The sequence below is a fragment of the Podarcis raffonei genome, chromosome 9 (genome assembly GCF_027172205.1).
Source record: "Podarcis raffonei isolate rPodRaf1 chromosome 9, rPodRaf1.pri, whole genome shotgun sequence".
NCBI classification, from domain to species: Eukaryota; Metazoa; Chordata; class Lepidosauria; order Squamata; family Lacertidae; genus Podarcis; species Podarcis raffonei.
The window spans coordinates 60765658-60787367 of NC_070610.1; the positions used below are offsets into that span (position 1 = coordinate 60765658).

A 21710-nucleotide genomic window follows, 5' to 3' on the forward strand; every position below is an offset into this window, starting at 1 on the left:
ACAGGAGTCAGCAGTAAAGTGGGTAGCAACTGAATGATACAGGATCCACAAATGTGCCTTCTACTGCAAAGAAAACGTGTGTTTGATTTTTAAAGCTCCATTTTGTGATGCAATCATTTTCCAGCCTTCCTTGACTGTACTGAAAATGTTCCCACCGAGGGGCCAGCAGCATAGATTTTCACTTTAAATTACCCGTTGCTCTTGTTCTGTGCTGCCTTTGCCCTGTAGCATTGGTTGACATTTCATAGAGAGTGAACCCGCATAGGGCCAGAAAGTATATAATTATAAGAATCACCTTCTCTTGATTTTCCCATTACGTAGCAATCACAACAGAGGCAGGCTTTTTGTAGGTGCTTGCTGTGGAATGGAAAAGTTTTATTCTTTGTTGACCTGTGATTAAAATGTGGCATTTTGGTAAATAAATAGCAGATAGCTTTTGCATAATTCAGTTCTCAACTGGTGCTAAAAGAAGCTGGTAATGCAAGTCTTTGACCTGTATCACATAAGCAGCAGCATAGGTATAATGGAAACTATGTCCTAGGATGGTGTTACAAAATGAATGTTTCCAGAGTTAAATGTACAGAAGCAGATTCTTTTTAAGGAGTGTAACAAGATGATAGGCATCAGATTGCCCTGTACGTGAATGTTTGTTTTATCCTACACCATCTTAATGATTTATATTATAAAAATATTAAAGCACAAGGCAGGGCTAAATTAGGCTTTCTTGTCTTCCTCACCTGTCCCTTTTAATTTAAACTCCATGTCGCATTTGAACCCATCTTGGTTGGGGTATAGGATGCCCAAGAATTGTGATAGTTTGTGTTTGTCCTGGCTGTGGGCTAAACTCAAACAGGAAGTTTTGTGCAGGGAACCTCCATGATGTACTTAAGCAAGGAAATGGGCCGTGTTACAGCTGGAGCCTGAAATGAGATGGGTTAAGAAGTAGGGTCTTACCCACAAAGAATTCTACCTCTGAGAACTATCATATTGTAATGGGTTCAAAATTGGGATTCCCAGGAAGGAAAACCTCCTGGCAGTTGCACACAATGAATATCCTTGTTGCCAAGACAAAGTCTCAGCATGAACTGGAAGACTTATAGGGAACTGAGAACTAGCCTCTGTAGACCAGGGATGGAGAACTTTTCCCCTCCAGGTGTTGTTGGCATCCAACTTCCATCAGCCCCAACCAGCAAAGCCAACAATCAGAGATGATGGGAATTGTAGTTAAGCTACATCTGGAGTGCCATAGGTCCCCATCCCTGATGTAGACACAGTCACTTTGGAGCCCTAGAACCCTTTCTTGTTGAGACAACACTCTGCTCTGCTTCTCCAGCTGCTTACCACAAAGGACAAAACAGCATGTGGATCTATGGGATCCTGGTTATAGCTGCAGCAGGTCCTGATATCCCTTCCATGGATGAATGAAGGAACCATCCAAAGCCACCAACAAATAGAGGGCAAAGTGTGGAAGGATGGGGAATATTTCTGTTCAAGCCAGGACTGAAACAAGACACTTTTCTGATTTTGTATATAAACCTAAAGTGGAGATACTTGAGGAATTTTATCTTTATGGATTCTGATGCAGATTAACCCCATCTGTTTCCCTTGGACTAATGATGTGCAGATTGGAACATGATGTTTGAGTTTTCAGACCAAAAAAGGCGCAAAATGCATATTTGGAGATAAAATACATTTCAATATGTGTGCCTTTGAGTGAAGCATTTGTGTGAGTTTTTTAAAATGAGATCAGTATGGAAATGGAACAGATTTATGAGTGAATTCATATGAAAGTCATATGAACCAGAGAGAGACTGATTTGTCTTGTCCTTAAAATAAAGTGCTTTGCTGAGATTTTGTTGCCTTACCCCAGTGAGGAGTTTTGAGGCTAAACTACTATGAGTTCCTCGTAGGAAAGGTGGAATATACATTTAATAAGTACAAGTTGGTGAGGCATAATTTCCTGAAGTCATGGCACGTTTTTGTCATTGTTAACTGTTGACACATTATGCACTTTGCTGCATTATTTGATCCCCATTGTATAGTTTTGAAAAATGAAAAAGCTACTTGCTCAGAAAAGTACTTTTTCTTCTTTTTGAGCAAGAGATTTTTACAAACACCTACCTCATAAAAGAGCAATTTATTCTTATCCCACAATTACTACTTGACCTGGATAGAGGTTTTTTCTAGCAGTGCCTAAGAATTTCCTGAAGGCATGTGATGTTGTTGCATTGTTAAACCCAAACATGTCTCCGACTGGCCATGCCCTGGGTAGGAGAGTCCTAGGATCCACTTATGGGTATTCTGTTAAAGGAATCTGGTGGTTGTGGATCCTGTCCGATGCCCTGGGGGGGGCATGGCACGACCCTCGGTGACATCAGGGGAGAGTTTATAGTTGTATTTGCATCAACAGGCTCCCCCTACTGGTGTTTAACCTCTCATCAGACTCACCCCTCTCCGAGTGGGTGGAGTCAAATTTGCTGTGGTCCAATGCCTAAGCCAATACCTTCTCACATGCTGTAATCAATAAAGTTGTGGCCTTTTCTTGCCCATTAACCTAATATACTGTGTCCATGTGTCTTCATTCCCCAAGCGGGGATCGGGTCCTCGAATCACAAACAAATATTCTGGGACACTAGTAATATTTTCATTCACCAAACATTGGAGATACTATGTTAATAACATGATAGACTGTGGTAATGATGCAATTTATTTTATTGGTACATTTTTATGGAACTCTGAGATTCTGATGGTAATCTCTCACTTTTCTGTCATGACCTGTGGTTTTGACAGGAAAGCTGCCTTCAACGCAAATGCAAACAAGCCTCTACAAAAAATCATAAAAATTAATTCATCTCATTCTCTTTCCCTCAATTCTCATTTTAGGACCAGGGGCATACAGCCCAGAAACAAGCAGCTTAAGGTTGAAATCACCTTCCTATGTTGCGGTATACGTTTCCCAGGTGGAACGTTTTAAAGAAGCAAAAGATGACACTCCTGGACCCGGGACGTATGAGGTATGTTAATTGGGCCTTCGCCAGTGATCTTTCATCAGAAACATGTAGGTACATAACCTGCTATGATGCTGTTGTAGTCGAGACATTTAGATAGTGGGAAAGCAAAAGATTGGTGCTTTCAGCTGACAATAAGACAGAGAAATACAAACATGGCTTTGGTTCCTGGCTGCAACATATGTAGGGGGCAGAATTTGATTTGATGGAACTGCCATAACTGTTTTGTGATTGACATAAATGGGACAGTTCATATGACTTAATCTGGTTTTGTGCAAGTTTTGAACAGGTAATCCATTTTATGGATTTATAGAATTCTCTGCACAAAGAAACTAGCTTGGCAAATTCAGCTTTTGTATGATTTCAGGTTCTTTTCCAGAAGGCACTTACTCTTCTAGAGTTGAACTGTGATGACTGAAGTGTCATCTTCTGAGCCCTGAAGTTGTATGGTTTTTTGCTTTGAGTGTGTTTGGTTTGATGGCTGTTAGCAATGAATTGTTGTATTGTATATGGCAGGCATGGGGAACCTGTGATCCTCCAGATATTGTTAGACCGCAACCCCCAGCCATCCTGGCCACTGGTCATGGAAGATGGGACTTGTAGTTCAACAACCTCTGTAGGGCCATGGGTTTCCCATTCAAGGTATATAATATCATTTGGGGGCGGGGTTAGGCCATTTTATGGACTTTGACCAAGAAGCAGGATAGACATCTAAGTAATAAATAATAGTTTTATTTAAAATTAAGGCAGACATAGCAGCCTTTGCACCAGAGAGGGAACTGTGTAGCCAAATTTATAACTACAACATAAAAAAATGCAGAAAATCTTGAGCTTTGAGGCGGTGAACTGAAATCTCACTGCCCCGTGACTTGACAAACAATTCATACAACCTAAAGCACATGTGCAAATTGCCAGGTGTTGACTTTTCTACATCACCTGCTGCCTGCCATTTGAATCTGCACACATATGCATTAGTCGGCTGCACTTGAAATGTGCTTTTTATTGGGGCTTGTCATACTTAGATTGCCCTTTTCCAAAATCTGCAAATATAAGAATATAATGAAATGTCCCTGAGGATTCATTTTTCTTCTAGTTCATGAATTTCACCTGCATAATTGAAACACATACATATGAAGCAAGTTGTTCTTGCCCAGTGCTTTCTTTTCTGACTACAGCAGCTTTCCTAGTTCTCAGCCAGGGAAAGATCATCCCCAGCCCTGTTGTCTGATATCCTTTAATTGGAGACACATAAAACTAAATTGGGGACCTTCTGTATGCAATGCTCATGATATCCCACCTGAGTGGTGTCTCCTCTCTGTTGAGGATTGGTGATCAATTAATAATATAAAGAAAGACCACATCTAACAGCACAGGCAGGGAGGTTGTTGGGCCATGGAGTGGGCAGCACAAGATCCCTGTTCTGTCTCTCTGGCTCAACACCAGGTAGAATCCCTCACACAAATCCCTAAACATATCTTTGAGTGAGAGCAAACTGACCCTTCCTTGGTGTTGTAGCACTCCTCACTTTGGCAGCACATATACTAAAATTAGAATGATACAGAGATGAGCATGGTTCCTAGAGCCCAGGCAGACTCAGCTTGGTTATGTTTGGCCCACATAGCTCACCTGCGATCAAACTGTGAATCAGAGATATTTGATTGTGATGGGTACTTGGTGCATCCTAGAAGGGAGGAAGATCTCTAGAGCAGGCTTCCTCAACCTTGGTCCTCCAGATGTTTTGAGACTACAATTCCCATCATCCTTGACCACTGGTCCTGCTAGCTAGGGATCATGGGAGTTGTAGGCTGAAAACATCTGGAGGGCCGAGGTTGAGGAAGCCTGCTCTAGAGCACAAATTTTCATAGGGATTATGAAATTTATTATTTTTTTCTATTTCACAATTGTATCTTAAGCTCACTTCATATCTAAAGGGCACATTATCAGGACTGTCATCCAAAAAGAGTGTGCAACAAGGCTAAGGAATCCTCTTCTCAGAGCAACTAAACTCCTTTAATCATCTCAAAACACAAAAGGACCTTAATGTGCTAGTGGCTGTAGAAAAAATGAGAAAAACAGTGTGTGCACAGAAATGCTTTTTTCTTTTTCTTTTTTGTGCCCTGGTTCAGGTCTGTATGCTGTACTGTGTAAAACATATTTCTAGAATGGGAACAAAGGTGCCTTTTAGACTAAGCACTTAACAAAATTGTATTGTACAATCTATTGTACACTGTGCTTCTGGATTGCTCTCTCCCTGTCAAGTCTACAGGGCTAGATTGCAGATGATCTCTTGGAGGTAGGTCAAGACTGTCAAGTTCCAGCAGGGTTTGGGAAGATAACACTGACTGGCTCATTTTTTTCTGACTGTGAATGCAGGCTAGCATAAGTTTTTCTCTATATAGCTTTCTGTTTCAATTATATTTTGCATGCTTTCATCATTACAGCCTATGCTAGGCCAAATATAGGCTAACAATTCATTTTCAGAAGGCAGAAAAAAGTGTATTTATGTGTTCTGTTGTTCAGAAAATGTTTTTTTGGGGTTTAAATGGTAATGGTTTTCGATTTTGAGATTTTATTGTTGCTACTGTGAGCTACCTTGAGGGCCCCTTGTGGATGAAATGGCGTTCCCAGCCCCCCCTCTGTGTGTGTGTGTGTGTGTGTGTGTGTGTGCGAGAGAGAGAGAGAGAGAGAGAGAGAGAGAGAGAGAGAGAGAGATTGCCAAGCATGTAAAGCTGAATGTGTACAAGTTAAATGTGTGTAAGTCTACTGTGCACAAAATTACAGTTATTCATGTGATACTATATACAAAGGCTGTGCACTCACTCCTAAGACACCCATGAAGTTTTAGGCTTGTTAAAATGCCTGTTCTTTTATCTTTCAAATTCAACTATGGAGGAAGTTATTTCCAATGCGCAGGTAGCAAGAAGCAGCCAAGTCATCTGCTGACTGCTGCTCATTCACCAAATTAACAGGACAACCTTGCCTTCTGAATTAGCAAACTGCATGCCTGGATAAAAGTTTTATTGAATGAATTGTGCCAGAATTTTATCATGTATGGTGGTGGGAACTGCACTGGTGGTAACTGAGTGAGCCCTTGGAGTTGTGGTGGATGGGAATGTTGACCCAGTGTTTGGCAGTTGTGAGGAGGATAAGTTCCATGCTGGAGATCATTGGAAAAGGGGATTGAAGAATAAAATTGCCAATATTGTGGTGCCTTTATACAAATCTATGGCGTGAACACATGGAATACAGTACACAGTTCTGGTTGCCTTGTCTCTAAAGGATATTGTGGAACCGGAAATTATTCAGAAAAAGGTAGCAAAAATGATCAAGGGGCTGGAACAACTCTCTTGTGTGGAAAGGTCACAGCATTTAAACATTTTCACTTGGGTGAAGGGCAACTAAAGGAGAAGGGTATTATAGAGGTGTTTAAGGTTATTGTGACTAGTGTAGAGAAAGTGGATTCCCTTACAGAAACAATTAGACATACCTTTTAAAATGCCCTTGAACGAAACACATTTCCTTACCTTGTACCTTATATAAGCACCAAAACTTCAGTATCGTTTCATTATGTCTGATATCTTGAAAAAGCATTCCTAAGAGAACTTCAATTTTGCTAGCTTTTATGGACACGGGTGGCGCTGTGGGTAAAAGCCTCAGCGCCTAGGGCTTGCCGATCGAACGGTTGGCGGTTGGAATCCCTGTGGCGGGGTGCGCTCCCGTTGCTCGGTCCCAGCGCCTGCCAACCTAGCAGTTCGAAAGCACCCCCGGGTGCAAGTAGATAAATAGGGACCGCTTTCTAGCGGGAAGGTAAACGCCGTTTCCGTGTGCGGCTCTGGCTCGCCAGAGCAGCGATGTCACGCTGGCCACGTGACCCGGAAGTGTCTTCGGACAGCGCTGGCCCCCAGCCTCTTGAGCGAGATGGGCGCACAACCCCAGAGTCTGGCAAGACTGGCCCGTACGGACAGGGGTACCTTTACCTTTACCTTATGTTCACAAAAGTGGCTCTTACCAGCACTTGTGGTCATTGCAATATACAGCAGATGGTATGGGCATTGTACTGCATATAATAACTCTTTGTGAAAAAGTTTTTGGTACAGTACTGTGTACTGTTAGTAGAGTTGAGGAAAGTCTTGATCTTGCTGCAGTTTGAACAGGCACCGCAATTCCCACGCAAGAACTGGCTTCCACTTTCCCCCATCTACAGTACTGCCAGGGCATTGTGATTTCCCCCTTGACATATCTTTCAAAGCTTGTTGATATTTACATGCAAATATAGGACCATTCTTGCCTCTGGGAATATTTTCTAACAAATACCAATGCTTGTAAATGATACCCTTCACTTGACTGGTGTTCGCATCAAATGTTAGCAAGGTTTGTATTGTTAGGAGCAGTAAATTGTTTTGTGTATGATTGTATTTTAAAAGTTATGTCTGCTTGTTGCATTAAGGGAATAAAGCCTTAGGTGATAAGTCCTGACATGAATTGTTGCCTTTTAAAACCCCTTAGAATTGCTTGTTTTAAATAAATACTTATATGTTTGCATGTGGTAGCAAAACACTTTGTATGTTTTTCCTGCCTCTCCTGTTATATTGTTTCCACAGATTTCTTGGGCCAGGGATTGTTTCTCACTCTCTGTATCCTACGGATACCTCATATGGCTTTGTCAATAATGGGTAGGGGTGGCTGGGCTCAGTGGAGCTGAGTAGCATTCATTTTTGGTGCCTGTTCCTAACTTGGCTACAGGAGGGAAGGCTTTTTCATCTTCTTTGCCCTGTTGTTGTTGCTGCTGCTGCTGTTCAATCATTAGTTGCAGTTAGTTTTCAGGCTTTCAGGGGATGAGTGCACACCATGGGGAGATTCAGTGTGGCTTGGAGGGAAGGAAGGATTTAGGAACACAGGCAATTGCCTTATTTTGAGTCATACTATTAGTCTATCTAGTTCAATATTGTCTACGCTGACAGGCAGTGACTCTCCAGGATTTGGGGTAGGGGTCTATCCCAGTCTTACCTGGAGATGCCTGAGTTTGAACCTGAGACCTTTGGCATGTAAAGCAGATTCTCCTCTACTGAGTTATGGTCCTTTCCCGAGGGGAAAATACAATTTCAGGTACTCTGAAGTGATGGGATGGTGGCTCAGTCAAGCCAATTAGTACGTATAGCAATGTCCTCGTTGCCCTAGGGTTCATGGATGAAGGCGTTGATTTTATGCAGATAGGGAGGGCCTCCTTGGCCCACCTTTAAAGTGCGTGGGCAGAGCTGGGCTGGGTTGCTTGTACAAAGTGAGTAGCAAGAGACAGTGTTTCCTAGTTCTCATCTTGGCAGCATATGTACGAGACAACATAGACAGCACAGTTAAGAATGTTGGAAACCCACTATGCAAATTAATACAGTTGTAGCCCATACTTGCATTCATTTATGGTGGAGGGACAAGCGAGATAAAAATATTTTAAATAAATAAATATTCTGTATTTAATAGTCAGGTGTCCATATTCATAAGCATGGAAAACATGTCTCGTAAGCATACATGCACACGTACACACACACACACACACACGGTTGTAGAAAATAATCCTTTCCATTTTGATGTGATATTTCAATTATAGCACTGCTTGTGAGAAACCCAGTGGCATAATACATACTTTATTTTGCTAAATATATTCAGATATGTTAACACAGGCAGGAACGGTCAATTTATATACAGTGCATGCAAATTAATCCATCATTTTGAAACAATTTCTACCTGTTAGCCAACTTTATGACATTTCTGTCATGCTGAATGATAGGCACTTCTTTAATTTGACAGTGGGAAAGTTGGTGGTATGTCAAATCTTTTTTAGTATTCAAGAAGATCTACATGAAAGCTTTACAATGCAAAATTTCCTTTTATTTTTCATATGTAGAACATTTTGCTGCCTTTAGAAAATGTATTATTAAACTGATCTTTGGCCTAGTGTAGGCAGTAATATGAGAGCTTTCAAAATATGATTCAAAATAGAACAGACACATTGAGAAATATTTCTGCTAGACTGTTCAGTGTTGCTTAGTAACTTATTATGAACAGTATATTTGTTTTAATTTTTATTTCTCTGACACAACAGTTGTGCCTGGCACTCACAGCTTAAAATGGTGCATAAGTAGTCCATGTCTCAATAAACTTACAGCGTAATCGTCTAATGTTGCTACTTTGTTAGACATTATTATGCATCATACATAATATTTAATTAAAGGTTCTTCCTTACACTGTTAGCCTAGTACATACAAGAACTTAAGATAGGGATGTGGAATCGGGTTACATATGCTTCAGGTTACATACGCTTCAGGTTACAGACTCCGCTAACCCAGAAATAGTACCTCGGGTTAAGAACTTTGCTTCAGGATGAGAACAGAAATTGTGCTCTGACAGCGCGGCGGCAGCAGGAGGCCCCATTAGCTAAAGTGGTGCTTCAGGTTAAGAACAGTTTCAGGTTAAGAACGGACCTCCGGAACAAATTAAGTACTTAACCCTAGGTACCACTGTAATTGCAGCTTGCAGCATATATCGAAACATAATAAAACATCAAACATTAAGAACTTCCCAATACAGGGTTGCCTTCAGATGTCTTCTAAAAGTTATGTAATTCTTTATCTCCTTGACATCTGAAGGGAGGGCGTTCTACAGGGAGGGTGCCACTACCAAGAAGGCCCTCCTGGTTCCCTGTAACTTCGCTTCTCGCAGTGAGGGAGCCACCAGAAGACCCTCGAGGGAGTACCTCAGTGTCTGGGATGAACAATGGGAGTGGAGACACTCCTTCAGGTATACTGGGCCGAGGCCGTTTAGGGCTTTAAAAGTCAGCACCAACACTTTGAATTGTGTTTAGAAACACACTGGGAGCCAGGTATTTCTCCAGGCATTTGGGCAATAACACTGTTCTGATTTGGGGGCTTATTTAGGTGTTTATCTTCTTGTTGGGTGTGGTAGGATATTCTTGTTTTATAATTGACTGTTGTGGGTGAACACTTTTAGTGTGTAGCATTGTTTTGATGGAGACATTCACTATGTAATGTATATTACTTTTGTTGTAAGGCACTTTGAGACTTACTTGGTTGTGGAATGTGACAACCAACGTAATTCATTTATCCTTAGGGCTTTCATAAGTTTATGAAAATCAAATGAGTTTTGAATAATTTGATTCATATTTTCCTGCCTTGAACCTGAGGCGTTTAAAATCAGTTACTACTAATAATAGTAATGACTGCTTGCTTCAGCTGCTAAATAATAATAATAATAATTTATTATTTATACCCTGCCCATCTGTCTGGGCTTCCCCAGCCACACAGAAATACCGTAGTTTTAGAGGGGGAGAACAAGAAAAAAAAATTCTCTCCCTCTCTGCGTAGCGCTCCTTCAGCGAAGCGGCAGGAGAAGTGGAGCCCCTTCCATTTCTCCTCCCACTTCGCTGAAGGGGAGCTGCGTAGAGAGGGAAAGCTGCGCAGCGCCTCTCTGCTGCATTCCGGAGGCTTCGCGTTGCTTTCGCTGAAGCCATGGAGCCTGCATTTGCTCCATAAGACGCACACACATTTCCCCTTAATTTTTGGAGGGGGGAAAGTGTGTCTTATAGAGCAAAAAATACGGTATTTGGTGCCACTAGGCCTTGAGAGCTGGCTGATGATTTTAGAAGTGTTTTATTTTCTTGGACAAGGTTCAGACCCTTCAATGTATTAAAATTGTAATAATAGAAACAGGGCATTATGATTACCATTGTTTGATGCTGCGTGTTTCAGTGAACTTGGGTTCCTCAGAAATTTAACAGGGGTTCCTCAGTGAGGAGATTAGTAGTGGGAGGGCACTGTTCCCTGAAATACAGCTGCTACCCATTGTTAATATTCCACAATGTGCAGTCACAGTGAGGTGTCTTCTAGCTCTTTCTCTCTCTCAGGGCAACATTGAGGCCCAAAAGACTGATTTGGGTACACATGAGCTGAATAAGTGTTTTTCCCTGAATGCGCATCAAATCCTTTGAGACTTGGACCAGAATACAAAGTTTCCTCAGCAGATGAGTCAATGTAGAAGGCTGCAAGTCAAAATATACTGTTATACTGGAACATGCAGAGCTCTCTGTAGCATCCAAACTGCATATGTTGGTGAGATGTTAGCTTCTGCTTTCCTGTGAGAGTAAATTATTCATTTGGTTCCAGCACACAACCCTAATAGCATTCTTCAGCTGGCTGCGGTATGCCAAAACGTTATGGATTCAAATTAATTGCAATTGGAGCTTTGAAAATAAGCCCATCATGATGCTGTAAGGGCCGAAACGATGAGTTAGTGAAATGTTGTTGAAGCACTGGAAGAAAGAGCAGCTGAGGCTCCAAATCTCTACTGCCATGTGTTGCAGCCACCACTCCAGCTTAATGCTTAGAAGATGACTTTATTATACAAATAAAGAATCTGACCACCTCCACACAGCATGAATCAAAAAGCTATGCTTCTACAGTGAACAGCTGTGCTATTGGCCAGGAGCCTCTGTGTTTATATCTACATCAGCCGCTTCTCGTCTTGGCATGGGTATGTGTGCGCAGAGCTTTGCAAGGAGAATGAAGGATGGCATCTCTGTAGCCGAGGCTTTCTTAACATAGTTTGGGTTCTCTTAAATGTTGTGATTCAAATATGGAGGCTATCATTTGCAAGATATATTCTTTATAGAGATGTGCTACGAAAGGATCATTTGCACTGTCTGTAAAAGGGAGCAGTTTTTGTCTAGGCAACAATCTAGCATGTTGAAGAGTTTTTGGAAGACATTAGAAGGACTCTTGAGAGCATAGCATATTATATAATATAAATCCTGTTGTTTGGTTGGACTGCCATCAATTTCTCCCCCTACATAATAATATTTTGCATACTCAGAGGGACTAGAAGTATCGTGTAATTTCTTGAGTGTATGATACTCTTGTTGGAGAAAGAACGTCAAACATTTAGTTCACTTTCCAGATTTGTTTTAGATAATGTGCAAGAGCATTAAATAGTTGCTCTGGGGATAGATGCAGACACAAACAATATTCTCTTCAAGCTATATTACATCCTAGGAGAACAGTTTGCCAAAACTTGTTTTTGGATACACGTTTGCTGGCACAATTCTCTGAAGTTCTGTTGTGAATTTCAGAGTGCTAGCATAGTTGGACTATTTCCTCTTCAGTTCATGGTAATGTTATCATCTCTGCATCTGTGTGCCACCCACAGAAAATGACTGATACTTCTGAAAGCAGCTTAATAATTGGAATATTACTCACTATTGAAAGTCAGCAAAGTTTCCTTACCACTACATTTTGTTTTTCTTGAAGGCTTAGCAGCCTCACTCTCCTTGCTTGCCCTTGGAGCCTGCAATGGATGAGGGTTGTTTGGCATTTCTTATCTTGAATGGGTGAAAAGCTGAAATGAAGGAGCGGTTGAGCACTTCCTGAGGGAAGATTATGCAATAGGGGTGATGGATGCTTTGTGCAGGCCAAATGAGTGGTCATTTATGTTGCTAATCAGCTTGGACCTCCCTTACTATGACACAAAGAGAGAGAGATGCCTCAGGTGATGAAGACTAAGGAGTGAAGAACAGACAGAGCTGTGTGCCACACATCCTGTGCTGCACCCTCTAAGGTAGTTTGTTGCATTTGAGTGCAGTGAATGACTATATCCCATCTCCACTATTGAATACTGTTTAGGCATGTATCCTGTTTAGGCATGGAATGGAGTGTGTGTGTACCATCTTGTCTTTCACCAGTGGTGGTTAGCGTGCACTGGATCTGGCGGGGCAGCTGGGGCGGAGGTCACCAGGGATGGGCCCTATTTGTTATGGTTTTCTACCCATTCTCCTCCTCTTGCAAAGATGCCATGGACTCTTAGCAGTGTAGTAGTACCATTACTTACATTAAAAAACGTTAAAGGTAAAGGACCCCTGACAGTTAAGTCCAGTCGCAGACGACTCTGGGGTTGCAGTGCTCATCTCACTTTACAGGCTGAGGGAGCTGGCGTTTGTCCACAGACAGATTTTCTTTCTTTTTTTAACAGATATTTATTAGAATTTTACAAAATGAAAAAAGAAAAATACAAAGTAAAAATAGATAAAAAACAATTCCATCTTTCCTTCACTTTCTTTCATTTGCTTATTTCCCGGACCTCCTCCCACCTCCCTTTTTGTATTCCAGTTCAATTTGTTAGTTCAGCAAATCCTTCCCCTCTTTGTTTATCCTAATCTTTAATCTTAAAATAATGTGTAACATTAGCTTTTGACTGTTAATAACCCATTTTTTTCATACTCCTTATAGCGTTATAGCTAAAAACCACATAAGTTTTCATCCAACATCATTTTAACATTCATTAATTTTACAATATTTCTGTAAGTAGTCTTTAAATTTCTTCCAATCTTCTTCCACCGACTCTTCTCCCTGGTCTCAGATTCTGCCGGTCATTTCTGCCAGTTCCATGTAGTCCATCACCTTCATCTGCCATTCTTCCAGAGTGGGTAGATCTTGTGTCTTCCAATACTTTGCAATAAGTATTCTTGCTGCTGTCGTGGCATACATAAAGAAAGTTCTATCCTTCTTTGGCACCAATTGGCCGACAATGCCCAGGAGAAAGGCCTCTGGTTTCTTCAGGAAGGTATATTTAAATACCTTTTTCATTTCATTATATATCATCTCCCAGAAAGCCTTAATCCTTGGGCACATCCACCAAAGGTGAAAGAATGTACCTTCAGTTTCCTTACATTTCCAACATTTGTTATCGGGCAAATGATAGATTTTTGCAAGCTTGACTGGAGTCATGTACCACCTGTATATCATTTTCATAATATTCTCTCTTAAGGCATTACATGCCGTAAACTTCATACCTGTGGTCCGTAACTGTTCCCAGTCAGCAAACATAATATTGTGTCCAACATCTTGTGCCCATTTAATCATAACAGATTTCACCGTTTCATCCTGCGTGTTCCATTTCAACAGCAAGTTATACATCCTTGACAAAGTCTTAGTTTTGGGATCTAACAGTTCTGTTTCCAATTTTGATTTTTCCACCTGGAATCCAATTCTTTTATCCAAATTGTATGCCTCCATTATTTGATAATAATGAAGCCAATCTCGCACTTTATTTTTTAGTTTTTCGTAACTCTGCAATTTCAATTTGTCTCCCACTTGTTCCAAAATTTCCCAATATTTCGGCCATTTGGCCTCCATATTGAGTTTTTTCTGAGCCTTCGCTTCCATTGGTGACAGCCACCTTGGGGTTTTGTTTTCAAGCAAATCCTTATATCTTATCCAGACATTAAACAATGCTTTCCTAACAATATGATTTTTAAATGCTTTATGTGCTTTGACCTTATCACACCACAGATATGCATGCCAACCAAATACATTATTAAAACCTTCCAGATCCAAAATGTCTGTGTTTTCAAGGAGTAGCCATTCTTTCAACCAGCAGAAAGCTGCTGATTCATAATAAAGTTTAAGGTCTGGCAGGGCAAATCCACCTCTTTCCTTTGCATCCGTTAATATTTTAAATTTTATTCTGGGCTTCTTGCCCTGCCAGACAAATCTAGAAATATCTTTCTGCCACTTCCTGAAACAATCCATTTTGTCCAAAATTTGCAAAGTTTGAAACAAGAATAACATTCTTGGCAATACATTCATCTTTATCGCAGCAATACGGCCTAGCAGTGAAAGCTTCAAGTTTGACCAAATTTCTAAATCTTTTTTCACTTCCGACCAGCATTTTTCATAATTGTCTTTAAATAAGTTCCCATTTTTAGCTGTCATGTTAATCCCCAGGTATTTCACTTTCTTAACCACTGTTAAACCTGTCACATTCTGAAACCTCTCTCTTTCAATCACTGTTAAGTTTCCCCCTAAAACCTTTGTTTTTAGTTTATTCAATTTGAATCCTGCAACCTGACCAAAGTCTTGAATCAGTTCCAAAACTCTTTTGGTACTAGATTCTGGCTCCTGTAATGTCAATACTAAATCATCCGCAAATGCTCTCAATTTATACTGCTTAGCTCCGACTTGTATACCTTTAACCATCTGGTCCCTTCTGATCATATTCAGCAAAACCTCCAGGAGTCCACAGACAGATTTTCCGGGTCATGTGGCCAGCATGACTAAGCCGCTTCTGGCAAAACTGGAACAGAAGGAGGAGGAGGAGGAGGAGGAAAAGAGTTTGGATTTGATATCCCGCTTTATCACTACCTGAAGGAGTCTCAAAGCGGCTAACATTCTCCTTTCCCTTCCTCCCCCACAACAAACACTCTGTAAGGTGAGTGGGGCTGAGAGACTTCAAAGAAGTGTGACTGGCCCAAGGTCACCCAGCAGCTGCATGTGGAGGAGTGGAGACACGAACCCGGTTCACCAGATTACGAGTCTGAACTGCTAGGTTGGCAGGAGCTGGGACAGTGCAACAGGAGCTCACCCCGTCATGGGGATTCGAACCGCCGACCTTCTGATCAGCAAGCCCAAGAGGCTCAGTGGTTTAGACCACAGTGCCACCCGTGTCCCTTACATTACTTATATTAGCAACAAACTGAGATCAACCCTGTGAGGAAGGTTAGGCTGACAGACACCCCCCCCCTCGCGCTTCTAGAATTCGTCTCCTCTCTCTACCCCCTGCCCCATGCATGGGTGAAGAGTGGCACTGCTAGCCATTTGTGATTAGCTGTGCTGTTCAGAGTTATGATTGGGCAACAGAGGGGATGGACAGAAAACACTCCAGGGAATTTCTGAATGATAGGACATGTATGGTTATTATTTGGGAAGGGACAACGCAAAATTCCGGGCTACAGGTTTGGATTTTCAGGTGCAGGAAAAATACTTGGGTGGGGGGACCTGCATTACCTTACCCTAGGGACCAGTCACCTCACTACAGTGCACTGTGTTTGGGGAAGGCAAAACTCGAGCTTTCCCAGAGTACAATGATACCTCCATCTTGTTTCCCAATAGTTCAAAATTAGAGAATATGCCGCTGCTCCTTCAAATATGAAGGAGTGCCAACAGAACAAAAAGGATCTGTTTTATGATACTGATGTTCTTATAATGTTGTTAAGGCTTATTGAATGCCAAATATGGCAGAAAGTCACTATGAAAAATTGAAAAAGCCAAGTAAATAAATACATACAATATGAATGTGATGTTCTTGTCTGCATCCTCTGTTGCCCCTGTAGCAGGCGACTGCATTAGTCTCACAATGTGGACATTTCTGGTTTCCAGTGTGCTAGCATTCTATGTTAACAAATCTAACTCTCCAGCTTGCAGATCATATACATCTTGCCCCCCCCATTATCCAATAAGGGAGGTCTAAATTTTATTTCTAAAATATGATGATTATGTATCATTAATTTGTGTTCTCACTGGTTAGATAACAAATCCAGGTTAGCTGGCTAATGAGAAATGCCAGTAACAAATATTAAAATTAAACTGTAACACCAAAGTGAGAAAAACTGACCATGTTACAAATAAATCCAACCATCTTTTGTAATTTTTCATGATTAAATTGGTCTATTAGCCATAAATCATTCTGCATCATCTGCTAAGAAAATGGTAGAGTTATTAAAAGATAGTAAGTGCTTTGTCATTCTATTGAACAGTTTAGTGCATTAACTATTTTTAGGCCTCATTAAAATCATTTTAGTTGGGATTCAGTCTTAAATTGTAAAATGCATTTGCTGGGCCATGGCTGTATACAAAGACTTTAAATTGTTCAAGTGTTAGTTGTTTGTTCCGGAGAAAGACAAACGTTGCAGGTCTGTCATAGAGGCATAATGTCAGATTCCATATTCATAGTTTACCAGCGTGATATTAGGCATTTCTTTTATTACCGTACTTCATTCTATCCAGACTGCTTATTAAGAATAGTTTGCCAGTACTCTGAATATGAGTGAATAGTTGACAATAAAATATAGGAGCTTCGACTATCCAGCACTATAATCAGTCCATTTGTCTGCTAATGTTATCAGACCACATATGAAGATATTTATGTGCTGCCTACCATATTATAAATGGTCAGAAACATTTTGTCTTTAGAAATAGTGGTTGATTTTCCCCAAATGTCAGTTTCTCTTGGCTATGCTAGAACTTCTGATGGTGTTGTGATTGATGAGAAAAGTTGCCACAGCTTCAGGCCAGGAACTGCAAATCCAGCCAGATCATCTGGTTCCGGGCCAGCAGCCACTGAAAGCAGCAACACAAGTTGTTTCACAAGCTGGGCTGTGGAGGATTGTCTGGGTATTCTTTTGTGGAACCTGATCATGCCACAGCCACTCAGGGGAGTGTTGGGTTGGGCTCTAAATCTCCAATCCCAATCCAATCCCAAACACATCTATTTGGATCTATAACTTTTTTGGGGTGGTGGTGGTGGAAACTTTTGACTAGAACCTGAAGTCTGATTCTAAACCTTTTAGTTAGAAACACAGAAAATTTATGCATGACTTGTTCTTGTTTCCTGGTTAGGGTCCTATTTATAAAAGCAACATATAGTTAGTTTGTTGTTTCTGATGGAACACTATATAAACCAGCAGAACTGACTTCAGATTTTTATGGACCACTGCCAGCAGGATTTCCTCCTTGTAGTCCCCCACACCATGAGTTCTGTTCCCTGCCAGCATCACAAAGGTAGATGGTGCTAGTGGAAGGCTAGGGTTGGGGGGGGATTGATTCTGTTCACATTTAAAGGCAAATCATGTAACGAGCACTTATCTATATTCCGTGATGCAGTTTTGCAACTAAACAGTGTTTACAAAAATGAATAAAAATGGATATACTAGTGGAAATAAAAACAACAACAACATTGCATTAGGGAAAATTGCTTGTGAAAATGTGTGTATTGCTCAAAACTGCATACAAAAATGTGTTTATTAGGAGAAATTTGCACCAATACACTGATGAATTGTCATAGGCGTTTTTTGTTTAAAAATAATCGGCCAATTGCTGCAGAAATGTGGAAAACTGAACTTGAGGTTTGAAAAATTAAAATGAGAGAACCACAATTGTCAGATCCTCCCATCCCTAGTGGGAGCCAAGAGAAAAACTTCTTAGTGCAACATACAGGAAGAATTAGAAGATGGCTTCGGGGGGTGCGCTGGCGGGGGGAATCTTCCATTTCCTGGTTGGCTGCATCATATAGCCAGACATCTCTGTGAATAAGAGTAGTGTGGTAGCATTATGCCTCCATGCTGATGGATGCACCCCATATTACTGGGTCTAAAAGGAATGCAAATATATATCTCTGGCATATTTTCATTTGGGAAACTAATATTCCATAGAGGCCGCTACAGACGTGCAAAGACTTTCAGGGATATCTGCTATTTCCTAATGGGAGGGTTGTCTGGAGGCAGAGGACAAAACTGATTCTCTTGAGTGCAGATAATTCTGCTGGTATCAGGCAATTTTCCTGTTAGAAAACGGGGGATGCCTCAGCAGATGCTCAACCAAACCAAACTCTGATTTCAGGCCTGACAACAAGGTGTCCTTTGAAAACCTATATCCGTTTCTGCTTATGGATGACAAGGGAAACTTTGCTATTGCTGTCTTGTTCTACTATGTTCATACTTTACTTGTTCTTGGAGGTGAATCTGGGGTCTTTTGCATCCTTGGAAGGAGCTGAATTGGAAGTCCCCCACCCAAAAAATCAATTTATAGCAGTAGCCACATTAGAAATTACTACATTTTACACATCTGGAGTGAGGGTACAAATTTTGCACAGCTTTCTGTCTTGGTGCAACACACTCCAGTTGTATTCACCAATCCTTAGCTGTGCCTCTGCTTGTTCTTATTTTCTGTATTATGCTAATGCTTTAAGAATGGAAGGGAAACCATTAACTTTCCTGGACTGTTTGCCTATACTGAGCAAATAACACTGTACCAAGTTGCTAAATTAACTGCTTAACCCAAGCTGCCCTCTTAAGTCACATCTTCACAAATCCCATTTTAGTTTTAAATGGACCCTGTAGGAACTAAAACACAGACAGACACAAATACGTGACTTAATTAAAACCCATCTTTAGCCACTCACAAATACCATTAAATTAGCACTAAACAGATGGGGCCAATCATTATTATCATTATGAGGGAAATGCTCTCATGGAAATCAGGGTTCTCCCCTGTCTCATCTACATTTGTGATATCCTGTGCCTGTAGAGATCTCTTGAGCTAAGCTTTTTAATATCTACCACATGAAATCAAAAGTTTATGCTGTTAAAGCACAACAGCAAAACAAAACAAAACATCCACTAATGCTTTGAGCAGCCAAAACTTCAGGAAGCCTGCATTTTCCATACTGTCACACATTTAACTGATCTTTCTTTGTGTTACAAGAGATCATGTCTCAGATGCACAAGACAAATTGGCTGGATTGTTTGAAGACGTTTCAGCTGGAAGGGCCATTACAGTGGTACCTCGGATTAAGAACTTAATTTTTTCTGGAGGTCCGTTCTTAACCTGAAACTGTTCTTAACCTGAGGTACCACTTTAGCTAATGGGGCCTCCCACTGCTGCCGCACCGCCACTGCATGATTTCTGTTCTCATCCTGAAGCAAAATTCTTAACTCGAGGTACTATTTCTGGGTTAGCGGAGTCGGTAACCTAAAGTGTCTGTAACCCGAGGTACCACTGTATATCTAATCACTTGAACTTCCCATAAGTGTGGTAGTCTCCTGTGCACTTCTGATTAGCTAAAAACCAGTCCTTATTGTTCAAAATAAAGAAAGCCAGTCAATCAACCAACTCCTTGGCATCTTTTTGTGTTCCAATTATGTTATGCTTATATTTGCATGTCGCACCGTTCCATAACAATGCCAGCGCATTGAGAGCAGCAGTCAAGATGCTGTGGAAATAAATGGGAAATTGAGTGACTTTCCTGTGGCTATTAACCTTTGATGCCCTTTTACTGGCCTCATGGTGAGACCTTTACCTTACTGAAGGAATGGTGTTTATTTCTGCTGTCTTTACATCTTGTATTTTTCCCTTTTGTCCCATAATCATACAAAATATTGAAACAGGGGGGGCGGGCGGGGAAACACAAGCGAGAGAGACCAAAAGGTTATCACTTAGGCTTAGCTGCTTTCTGGCATATTAACCTGACTTGTACCCTGCACAGATTAAAATATCTAAGACCCTAAGTGATGTCTCCACACATCCTTCTAAATAAGAGCCGTGTTATGTAAAGTCAAGACACAATAACCTGTTGGAGATTGTGCCTAATCTAGGTGCTCTCTGAATTGTTAACAGCTTTGCAACCAGTAGAATACTTTGTTTTCTGTCCCCCCCCCCACATTTCCAATATTTCATGCTTACAATTATAGTTATATCACAGTTATAATTATTATATTTATTTATATTAGATTATTTTATGTATATAGCAACAACATATATATGCATAATAAAATAACCCACCCTAAACCAAAAGCTGGCGCTACAACAATATATACAAAATGTATTGTGCATGTAACCAAATAAGCATAATGTTGCATAATGTTGTGTTAAATGTTAGGAGTAATAATACCTTAGAACACCTTGAATTTTCACCTGGATCTACAGATGTGTTGCATGAGTAGAAAGGTACTTTTGCTTGGTGGGGCAGCCCTCACTGAATGCTCCTAAATTTCCTGTCCTGCTGCAGCTTTTAGTGCCTCATCACCCAGGGTTCCAGAGGGTACTTTGACACTATGGAGTGCCTTTTTATGGGGTTATACTGGTAGAGAGGAGTATGGCAAGCTCCATTGTGCAAATTCATCTATCTTGAGCCCATTAGGTTGAATCCTCAGAGCTCTCACTGAATATCTGTTGTTATTCCGAATGTATACAAATCTCAGCAATCCCCTTTTGAAGTTTCATATTGTTCATTATGATTGTGTGCATAGTTTCAAACACTATCTTATTTTAATAAAAATCTATTTATTCAACTTTTCCATTTTGTAACATATAAAGCATAAACACGAATTTTCTGTATCATTGATTTGAGTTAAACTGATTTAGCAAGAGGTGATTATTTCCCTGACTTTTAATGCCACATCCGTGCCATGGTACCTCACCACCAATCTCCATAATGGTTTTTTTATGCTTTGTAAATATATTGCCCACTATTTTCTGCTATGAAAAGTCACAGCACTAAAAAATAAAGCCCTTGGGCTATATCTGCCTACGGTAAAGATAGCTATTAGAAAATATTTACAACCAGCATCCATGCATCTGGAATTGGGGAATGATTTTTGAGGTAGGTTCGATTCCTTCATGTGGAAATTAAGTACTTGCATGGATATGTTTGTTGTATTTATTTCAACCATAGTATTTTAGGTACCTAATAAATAATTAACACAGTATGAAATCTCATAAAATAATCATGGTGGCAAACACATCATCAGTCAGGGCCAAACGAACAATGCTTTGGTGTGTATGGGGTGTTAGGGGAGGGGCAATACCTCTGACATTGCATTCCTTCTAGGGTGGTTTGTCCACCTTTGGTTCCCTCAGCGGCGGAAGAAGCCGCTCAGGCACCTGGCCCAGGGGCAGAGAAAGCCGCCCATAGGGGCGGGGCGCACCGCAGGGCCTCTGGAGTCTGCATGCCATCTCCCACTCAGCCGCCCTACAGATGGGGGCAGGCAGCGGGCGTACCGTTTGGGCAGTGTGGAGCCTGCGCACGCCCAAGCCACCGTGTCTCTCCCAGGAGAGACGCGTGGCTCAGGCACACTGCAGGCCCCGC

General features: G+C 41.0%; 1 protein-coding gene across 2 annotated transcripts in view; it reads left to right on the forward strand.

Moving 5' to 3' along the window:
* Nucleotides 1-21710, forward strand: part of STPG2 (sperm tail PG-rich repeat containing 2) — a 248067-nt gene that overhangs the window by 150695 nt on the left and 75662 nt on the right. For both annotated transcript variants that reach the window (XM_053404021.1, XM_053404020.1), the window contains exon 12: nt 2884-3014. In XM_053404021.1, coding sequence (XP_053259996.1) covers nt 2884-3014 — 131 coding nt within the window. The remainder of the gene's footprint in view (nt 1-2883; nt 3015-21710) is intronic.